The sequence below is a fragment of the Onychomys torridus genome, chromosome 3, assembly GCF_903995425.1.
Source record: "Onychomys torridus chromosome 3, mOncTor1.1, whole genome shotgun sequence".
Classification (NCBI taxonomy): domain Eukaryota; kingdom Metazoa; phylum Chordata; class Mammalia; order Rodentia; family Cricetidae; genus Onychomys; species Onychomys torridus.
In genome coordinates, this window is record NC_050445.1 from 45313442 (window position 1) to 45324432 (window position 10991).

A 10991-nucleotide genomic window follows, 5' to 3' on the forward strand; every position below is an offset into this window, starting at 1 on the left:
ATCTATTACATAATCATACCTCTCATTCACTGTATTATGAAAGCTTTGTTTGTTTATATGGTACATTTCAGAATTAAACTTTCACAATGTAATGACTTTTGACAAGCAGGGAACCTCAACTGTGCTGTTTGTTTATCTGTTTTTGCTTTTTTTGAGACTAGGTTTCCTTATGTAACCCTGGCTGTTCTGGATCTAGCTCTGTAAGACTACACTGGCCTTAAACTCTCAGAGATCCTCCTGCCCCTGCCAATGCCTCCCCAGTATTGGGATGAAAGACATGCACCACCATCACCCAGCTATGAACTGAAAGAGGATAAGGCATCAACTTTCATTCCTTCTTTATCAGCATTATATCTTTCTTGAGTCATACTTACTAAATTATCATTATGACAAGAAAATCCTATTCCCTGAGAGTGGCTCTCAAGGCCACACCACAATGCATAAGTAATTATCAGTGGTCCCTAGCTGCAGAAGGAAATAGATGGACTGTTTTATCTTTACCTTTTCTGTTGTTTTAGTGACCACAAGATTATCCATGTGCTAAGAACCCAGGAGTGGTTGCTGTATTTAATCCCCAGAATAATTTGCTGAGGTAAAAATTGTATTACCAAATTTCAGACCATAAAGGGAAATTTTAAGATTTATAGCACCACATAGGTAGTAAAAATATAGTTCAAATCAGGTTCAAAGTTATTCTAAATCCAAATCTACTACTCGAAATCCATATGGGGAGCAAGGGGATACAAAAATAGCTAATTTTTTCTCATAGACTTTTTCAACAGCACTCTTAAGTGTCATTTATTAAATCTCTTTCATTAAAAATTTCATTTTCTAAAGTCACCAGCTACATTTTATCAACATAGCTCGAGCTTTTAAATCTACTGCACTCTCGGCCTGGACAATCATTTTTCGGTATGAAGACTGGTAGGGTCTGTGAAGGAAGAGGTTGATGGTTGAGAGAGACCTTTGTAAAGATCTGGGAGCGGCTCCCTGAACTCTTCTAAGGAGACACACCAGTCTTCCTTGAGTTCAGCAGGGAAGCTGATACAGATGAAGCTGGGGCTGGCACTGTCCTCTGTGAGTTCAGCAGGGAAGCAGATACAGATGAAGCTGGGGCTGGCACTGTCCTCTGTGAGTTCAGCAGGGAAGCAGATACAGGTGAAGCTGGGGTTGGCACTGTCCTCTGTGAGTTCAGCAGGGAAGCAGATACAGATGAAGCTGGGGCTGGCACTGTCCTCTGTGAGTTCAGCAGGGAAGCAGATACAGATGAAGCTGGGGTTGGCACTGTCCTCTGTGAGTTCAGTGGGGAAGCAGATACAGGTGAGGCTGGGTTGGCACTGTCCTCTGTGAGTTCATCAGGGAAGCAGATACAGATGAAGTTGGGCTGGCACAGAAACTCTGAATTTCATCTTCTACGATAACCTACTTGACCAGGTCATGACTGAGGTGACCCCATCTGTTGAACCACGTGACTACTTAGTAGTCCATCCTTGAATAAATTTCTATCTAGAAAATGTCCTTGAAAATCATAACCTTACTATTCATTTGTATTCATTATACAATTAGAAAAAGAATAAAATTGGATTTAAATACAATTTAAATATTCAAGTAAGAAAACAGTGTACATTATTTTGTTTTCTTAGATCTGGTTTTTAACCAAAGTGTAGCAAATAAAGTAATAGGTTCCTATTTATATTGTGACACATATGTTAACTTATAGTACCTCTCAGAGAAACCCATAAGAGAAAAAAATATGAAATCCATCTGTTCCCTAACACTCTACTTAAGAGGAAACAATTCCCTTTAACTCAATCATGTCGCAGCCAAATGCATTGATAACCAACTAGAACTAGCAGACACAATGTTATTACTGAGCTAGAGAAAAGAGAAACCCCAGAGCAAGCATCAGATTCTTTCATTTCTCTACAATCAGCCCCTTCATATCCCTGGTAACAGTGACATTGAAAATTCTCTTCCATCGCAGCTAGGTCTGATTCTGATGCTCTTCCCTTCACTATGAATTCTCCATCCTCAGAGGCCTCAATGTGGTAACTTGCAGGGTTCAGATGGAGGTAATGGGGTGCTTTCCATGTCTTCCGTATGCACCTCCCATTGTTCCTGCAAAGGTGGTGGCTACACATCTCAGCTGCTCTGGTAACATTAATTACGTAGCTCCCAAAATCAGAATTCACAAAGTGATTCACCTTTGAACAGTTCTCCTGAAAAGATATTAAAAAAAAAAAAAAAGCTGGATCAGAGATTTTAGACCCAAAAGACAGTTCTTTAGACTGGGCTAAAACTGGATGGCTTTGTCCTAGTGGGTAAACTCTTGGACTCTGCTATAACCCAAAGGTCAGGAATGAGAAAGGCCAGGAGATGTTATAATAAGGCAAAGTAACAGAACTAACAAGCTGGCCTGAGTCAACATGTAGATTCTTGCCTTTCTTCAATTCATGCATTGTTTTCTTTTCCTTCTTGCTCTCAAGGTAAGAGTAGTAGTATGAGAAAGAACAGACACAAAGTAGAATCCATGCCAGAGCTACTGTTACAGGCTGTCTCTCAGGGGTGAGTTGTTCTTTCTGGTTGTGTTAAGAAAATCTGAATCATCAAGTTCAGATTTATTATGGACCCTCCCACCTATGACATTCTGGACTTCTTGGTTACTTATACTTAAACATAACCTGTTGTGGGTTCTATATTTCTACACACAACTAGATATGGGAAAGCTGGGAACACTGGGTCATTTGTGTGTATTTTCTAGTACATGTTCTACATAGATGGTACCTCCATTGTGTATACTATTTCCTGATGAATCTCTTCCTCAACAGCCATGAGACAGCAGCTGAACCTCTGGCTCTCTGAATAATGCTCATAGATATGTGTGATGGCTATTCTTTATTATCAATTTGTCTATATCTGGAATTAACTAAAACCCAAATGACTGGGCACACTGGATTTTTTTCCTCAATTAAATCATTTGAAGTGGGAAGAACCACTTCTAATCTGAATCCTTGAGGTGGAAGGATCCACCTTTAATCTGGACCTCATGTTCTGCTGGCAGCCTACATAAAGGACAAAGAATAAGGAAGCTGGCTCTCTCTTTGCCTGGATGTGTTATAGTAATACTTTGGATAAATAAACAAAGAACAACTGGAGATAAATAGTAGATTGAAATTAATGTGACTCAAGGAAAGCCAGAAGATTTCTTGAAGTGAATGCTATTTCAGCTGGGAGAAATTTGAAAGGGTACCTCAATCTTGTTTTAAAGGCTATCAATTTCCAGTTCGCTTCTCTGTAGGGAAAAAAAATACTTCCAGTAAAACCTTACCTCTTAGCACATGACACATATTAAACAAATATTTGTGTGATGATTACTGTCTTTTTACAGTGAATATTTTAGGCCTATGTAAGTCCTAAGCACTGATTTTGACTTTTGCCCTAACTCTGGCTTGCTAAAGGAATACTGAGATCTTTGATTAGAGTGATCTCTACAGGAAAGCAGAACAGTATACCCTGGAGGTATTGACCTACCTCAGATGAAGTTAAATTCATGTCTCCCCAAATGACAATGCCTGCAGCTCCCAATGCAGCACTTTCTCCTATAATACTAATTAGGTCTTGCTAGAGTGAAGAGAACAAAGTGAATTAGTCATTGGAAGATAAATCAGATCACCAGGAGTTAAGATTTGAGGCTGAGCCCAAATACTCCCAAGATTATCACCCCCTGCTTTCCTAGAGTGACATAAATGTGAGATAGAATGACGCTTGGAATCAAATTCTCTGATCATATATAAGTGTGTGTGTGTGTGTGTGTGTGTGTGTGTGTGTGTGTGTGTTTAGACATAGTCTTGCTAAGTACCCTTGGCTGCTCTGGAACTTACTGTATACATCAGGCTAAACTCAAACTCAGAGAGATCTTCCAGCCTTTGCCTCTGAGTACTGGGATTAAGAGCATGTACTACTCAAGAAATTCCATAGATTCAACTAAGCAGGACTTGGGGCTCACCGGGACTGAACCAACAACCGGGGAATCTACAAAGGCCTGACCTAGGACCTCTGCATACATGGTTGTGTAGCTTGGGAGCAGGCCTGTCTTTGACTCTTTTGCCTGATTTCAGGACCCTTTTCTCCTACTGGGTTGCCTCACCTAGCCTTAGTATGAGGGGAGGTGCCTAGTCTCATTGCAACTTGATATGCTATGTTTGGTTGATATCCCTTTTCTGAGAGGCCTGCACTTTTCTGAAGGGAAACTGAGGAGGAGTGGTGAGTGGATCTGGGGGAGAGGGGAGGTTGTGGGGAAAGACGAGAGGGAGAGGAGAAGAGAGGAGTTGGTGAGGCGAGAGGGTGGCTGTGACTTGTTCCTCTGTTACTCTGATCTTTCAGCATTTACCCCAATACCTGGCTCTGGGTTTTTATTAAGACCAATTAGAATTTGTGCTACACAGGTTTTACTGTTTTAAAACAATTAATATATAAAGAGTTGTCAACAGCTGTTCATTTGAAGTTCACTGGGGACGTTTGCTCACAAGCTAGCCATATGTATAAATGCATAAACAGAATCCAAAGATTCTCCTTTTCCTGAGACAAGCCTTTCAGTTTCCTAATCTGTCACGTGCATCTGTGGAGCTCACCAGCACAGTCACTCAAGTGGCTTTGTGTCTCCAGCCTCTTTGTCCAGCCTCTATATTTGGCCCCTGAAATAATCTATGTTTAATTTCAAAGTTCTGGGGTTTGTCTATGACAAATCCTCAAGGATTTCTCCCAATATCGTTAAAATAAAGGAAATGGAGGTTTCAGAAGGAAGCATTTGTGTTTTATCATTTAAAGATGATGTTGGACCAGAGGAACAGAAAGGGGAAATAAGAGTTAGGTCTATGGTGCTGGTTTCCTAGCTTATTAAATTATAATGTATTCTTCCTCTATTCAGAATACTAAACACTTACCTTTTACTCCAAGGATAAATTTCCATAAGTTAGCTGACAGAAAATGTTGAATTGGAGGAAAACACAAGCAAAAAAAGAAAAATCGAACTTTTTATTTTGGCTCCCTTATTATAATATCAATACCTATGGAATCACTCTTTTTTTTTTTTGTTTTGGTTTTTCGAGACAGGGTTTCTCTGTGTAGCTTTGCGCCTTTCCTGGAACTCACTTGGTAGCCCAACCTGGCCTTGAACTCACAGAGACCCGCCTGGTTCTGCCTCCCGAGTGCTGGGATTAAAGGCGTGCGCCACCAATGCCCAGTGGTAATCACTCTTTGTCTGATACTTCCATAGTCCATCATTCAAATAACCAATTTTACAATGTCCATCTTTAAACAGATTTTACGGATATTTTTCTGGAGATTTTTGAAATGTGAAGAGAAAGTTTGAATTGATTTACCTCTCTGGTTCATACCCATTTCTATTTTCCAAGACCATAATATCAGATGGCCCAAAAAACAAGAAGGGGAGGGGTTCTCTGGGGTTCAAATGAGATAATGTACATAAAAGGATTTTGAAAACTGTCACCAATCTGGTGAATGCGAGCAGAAGAGGAATCCCCTATGCAGTGCCCAGATGGCAAACTGCAGCATGTACAGCTGTTGACTCAAAAGCATAAGCAAGAAAAACTCAGACCACTGACTTTGAAACAACTTTGAGACTAGCCAGATGAGAGTCACACAGTGTGATCAGAAGAAAGTCTCCAAGAGCCCATTCATGGTTAAGGTGGCATTATCAAAGGAGGAATGGGACATGGCATTGATATCTTGTATTTATGTCATTGATTTTCATTCACTAAATATGGAGGCCCCGAGTTTATGTGGTGACAGCCGTACCTCCCGACGTTATGTTAGTTTCTTTGAAGCCTGTCACTTCCTTAGTGTCCTTATGAGAGAGGGTTTATTGGAACAGATTAAAGATACAGCAAGTCTTCAAGCACATCTTGACCAAAGATAAAGGGGTGGTAACGTTTAAAAGAAAATGTTATTTTCATATTAGTTCACTGTCATCTGGTAGAGTCCAAGGTGATAATTGAATCACAGACCAGCCAAGGTCTGGGGACCAGAAAACTAAAGGCACTAAGGAAGCCATCAAGAGGATGCCTTCAGGGAGCACCTAAGAGATGGGACTTCATAGATGATATCACACGAACAGAGAAGTAAAGGAACAAAGTGGCTGTAGCAAAAATGAGCCTCTGAGTCCCAGTCTGGCCTCTACTTTTGCCCATGATTCTCAAATTCAATCAGTGTTTCAGAAGTTAATAAGTACTTTGGTTGCAGGACAAAGAAAAAGAAACTAATCTGAAATTAACCAGAAAACTTCCTCCATCCATGCTAGCTAGCTTTTGTAGTGCCAAGATGGCATGCAGGTTACTGTCTTACCCATCACAGTACTGAGTAATACTGCTACAATACTTACCACCCTGACCAGATATGCCCACTGGTGCAATGGTGTCACAACTGTTAGAGGGGTAATCAACCACTTTGTGCTTAGATTTGTAGCCCACTCAACACAAGGGAATTCAGGTCTACCAATGTAAACCAAGTCTATGACTGGGAAGGTCATAGGCCCTAGACAGAGACATACAACTGCAATGTTGCTAAGTGGTCATATTGTCAAACTGCCTTTAATCACGTGTATTTATTATATCCATAAATACGTGCTATTCTTAACTTTGGTTATAGAAGCTTCTTTTTGCAGTGAGGGGTGATTCAAACAAACTAATGGTTTAAAGTGCTGAGAATAAGAGTCTATGAGTGATCAGCCTTCATTGGGACATCATATCAACCCTCCACACCCTTTACCATTCTAAGATTCAGGTAACATCAAGGAATTGGGGACAGAAAGAATGCAAGAGATGGTAGGTGAGAAGAAATTCATTGAAATGCTCCCTCCTCTACATGGTGTTTCTATTACATTCATGAACTCTCAGCAGCTATGATGCCTGCGTAAGATCAAGCTAATTTAAATTCTAGTCTGGTTGGGGATGGGGAGCTCATGTGGTTCCACTCCTTCCTTAGGAGCTATTGGCTATTGGTGGTTTTTGGATAGATAGGCAATCATATTTCTTTGAAAATGTGGCCTCTAGTAAGTTGCTCATACTCCATTGGATGGCCTCATACCCATGTACAAGCAGGTAACACTAACTGTACTAAATGTGTTATTCTAAAAAATGAGGGGTTAAAATGGGAAGTATACACACACACACACACACACACACACACACACACACATATATGTATGGGAGGTTAATGGAGAGCATTAAGGAGCAAAGTGGAAGGTGGATATAATCAAATTACATTGTATGTATATAAGGGGTATAAAAGAAGTAAAAGGTAGGATATCTAGAGGAATCTTCCTCCATACTTGGTTCTTTGGTCCCTGGCTTACCATAATTTATGTTAGAAAGTAGTCTACCAGTGGGAGGCATAATGGAATAACAGTCACTAAAAAACATACTTTGCATGTTGCCAAGGAAACTAATTTTCACATACATGCACAAAAATAAACATTAAATCTTCAGCCACAGAAACACCTTTCATTGTTTTTATAGAGCACAACATCACATTATGTCTAGATTGAATTTATATGTTGGTGATACAGGCCATCCTCCCAGTGGAATGAGATGTTACTGCCTCTATATTATTTCCCTAAGCTATGACTGCTGCCTGGGATTCTTAGATAGTGGTTAAGGGCAAGGGTGCGATACTTGTTTTAAAATAATAGCTATTCCATGTGTATTTCTGAAGTGATTAAAATTTTCACATACCTTTCCTCATTTGATTTTTATCATACTTCTTTTAGATCAGTGTGGTAGGGGAGAGTGTCCCTGACCCTTTGTTTTTGTGTCAAGAACTGAGACACTGGGTTCTGGGAAAGGTAAGAGATTTGCTACCCTTCCTAACTGTATGTATGCATGTATTCTAAACTGCACACATATTGGAGAAAGAAATGTAAGCCCCCCATAGTCATTCAGAGTTTGGGTCAAATGAACATTACATCTTTTTTAATTGTGAGTAGATTTTGTTATGGTAAATTGAGTGCAGTGGTGTATGTATGCTGATGTTTTTAAACACTCAAAAAGAAGCTGACCTTTTAGAATGAGATAAGACCCAAATGCTGGTACTACCTTCCTGAGAGGAGATAGTAGCATTTCTGAGCTATTACTATTAAAAAAAAAAAAGTTACCTAAGCCATATGCAGTGTGCAGAATGTACGAACACACTAAGTTGCCTTTCCAGGTGAACATGGTTCCTTTAAATTTTAGGGTTTTATTTTCAAAAATAAATTAATTATCACTGAAGAAAGGAACATTATTAAGCTAAATATACAAATATACATAGGAAGTTAAAATATAATTTTTGATATATGTATATGGTATGATTTCATTTCCAATGCTAGAGTCAGGATTATTCTGTAAAAATTTAGATAGCTTTTCCAAACCTCTCAGAAATGATCTCTTGCCACTCTTGATTCAATATTCAGTTGATTTTTCTGGGTAGTGTAGTTCTCAGCCCACAGTGAAGACTTTCACCTTCTGGATAGTGGTGAAGGCACGGCATTTCCCATACCTCCCACAGATGCACTGTTTCTCCTTTGGATAAACATGCAAAATAAAGCTCAAGCCAGTGCATTTCCTAAGCATCCACCTGAGGATGTCAAGCACTCAGAACATCAGAACATCTTTTGTCTTTTAGCCCAGTCTAGTCAACCAAAATTTATAATTGAGGACTGAAAAGAAATGCCTCTGTTGAAATATCTCAAACCCTTCACCAAGATAAGTAAAATGCTATTGTATCATAAACAGGATGGCTGAACGGGTTTCAAATTGTCTTGGTGCAGAAAAATGTATACTTTGGTACCCAAATCTACCTTTTTCCTGGAAGTTTCTGTTTAAATGACTGGAGCAGCCAAAAGCTGGCCATGTTTAAAGGTTACTCTCCTGGAACAAATGAGATCACTGGCAACACATATAACTTGAGTGAAAATAACCAGGTACAAAGACAGTTCTCTCAGAGCTTTAACCTGAGTTGCAAAACTACTCATGGTTACCACTGAATTTACAAGCCCACACCACACTTCTAGCTTTCCATTAGCAGTGATCAGAAAAGCAACTGATCTAAGATGGCTCAGTTTACAGGTTTACACACTTTTAGCCAATTTGTGATTGTTTCATACTTTTAAAACTGTTTTTAAATGAACTATGATTTTAAACCATTACAGGCATGGGTACAGCTTCCTTAGTAAAAGCTGGTATTGTGTATTTAAAAGAAAATAGATTCTCCTCTCTTTGTATTTGAAATGGTGAAGCCAGAAGCAGGAATGTCTTTCATTCTACTTTTACATGTATGAGCAAACAATCCCATTTTGAAATGTACTCTCTAATTTCTTAACCCACTCACCCACAACAACCAGTCATAGGGAATTCAATAGCTGCTAGCCTTGTATGTTAGCTCTTTCCCACCTTGCTATGTCTTTTTAAAACAATGTTAGCAAACAAGATAAAAAAAATTTAGCTTCCATAAAGAAAGAGTCTAAGCAGACCAGTACTTAAGGAAGAATAAGATACTAGCTTTGCACTAACCAGGTATTCTTCAAAGGGCATGATTAACAAGGAAATGTTTCTTGTAGTGATGCAGTGGAAATCCTCCACCATGGGGCAAGGAGAGTCTTACCTTAGAAAGAAAGACCAAAGGTTCCTCTCTGTATCCCAGCCGAGTGTAGATGAATACAGGCAGAGCATAATCATGTGATGTCATGGTAGAGATCCTCATTGATTCATGTACCCGAAATTGTGAGAAGTACAAAGTGTGTTCGCTATCACTTAAGGATTTCTTAATAGAAATAGCAGGATACAAAGCAGTACTACTGTTCCAGAGCCAAGAGAGCTCGTCGTTCCTCATAACTTCCTCTACTGGGCATGACCCAGTATAGTTTGTGTTATAAAAATTATAATTGTGGCAATCAGGATATAAATAATAACCCCAAAGACCCTTGGGTCGGCTCCTGGTTCCCAATTTGATAGTTTCCTCCATGAAAGCTTTTGCACTTTTCTCAAAAGTTGCTTTGGCTAAATATTCATTATCAGCAGCTGATATGTTCTCTTTCATATCAGAAATAATTCTTCTTGACTTTTGTCTGTAGATATTCTTTGAGTCCCAGTTCCGGGCCCACTGTGGACGCCAATATTCCCAGTCTATTACAGCAAGTCCACTGAAATTTTCACCAGGGATGTAATAATTAATATCCTGGGTAGCCTTTTCCAGATGTACTTGTAAGCTTGCATTTTGGGGAAGACCCCCATTGATGGGGACCCCTTCTGATGTGTACCATGGGTAATATCCCAATTTGTTGACATAAAATATAGTAACATTTTGCTCCCCATCTTTGAGCCGGGGGCTTCCAATCATCTGAAATATTTTCAAATTCATTGTAAAATTATATTTTATCAAACATAGATCTGTTGGAGCATTCCAAGCAGCTATAAAAGGTTTCCTTTGGTAAACTGGAAGTTGGGCAGGTTTTAGAGATGAGATAGACTTCAGGAGAAAAAATATGAGCAGCCTTGATGTAAGATGTACTGGCTGAACAACACAGAGTCTTAATTGTCCTTCAGATAACAGTTTCATGATAAGATAGAAATTTACACTACTTCTTCTTTAATGATATCCAAAAGGCCTGTGGAGAGATTTATTTTCCATTAGTGATTACTTCCAAAAGAGGGGATGCTATTACTATTTACTTATATTTTCAAAGCACATTTATTTTAAAGTTATAATGATTTCTATAAATGACTGAGGTGTAAAATCAATTGTCATAATCAGGTTTCTACTCAGGGATAAGCAAAAATGTTTCAAGTAGTCTCCAAAGACTACAAAACCTGTATGTCCTCAATAAAATATGAATAAGATGTGTGGTTCATGGTGGAAAATCAGGTGTGAAAAAATACTTATAACCACTTTGGAAAGCTTGCCAATATCAAGCATTACGCCGGATGCTTTGTTTTATT

At 39.1% G+C, this 10991-nt stretch overlaps 1 protein-coding gene across 1 annotated transcript; it reads right to left on the reverse strand.

Annotated features, from left to right (window-relative positions):
* Window positions 1–1808: 1808 nt before the first annotated feature.
* LOC118580025 (hyaluronidase-4) lies at window positions 1809–10611 on the reverse strand. Its single transcript, XM_036181857.1, has 3 exons — window positions 9658–10611; window positions 3532–3621; window positions 1809–2219 (listed from the first exon to the last, which is right to left on the reverse strand). The coding sequence occupies exons 1-3, from the start codon at window positions 10609–10611 to the stop codon at window positions 1809–1811; spliced, it is 1455 nt and encodes a 484-aa protein (XP_036037750.1).
* Between the last annotated feature and the right edge of the window lie 380 nt (window positions 10612–10991).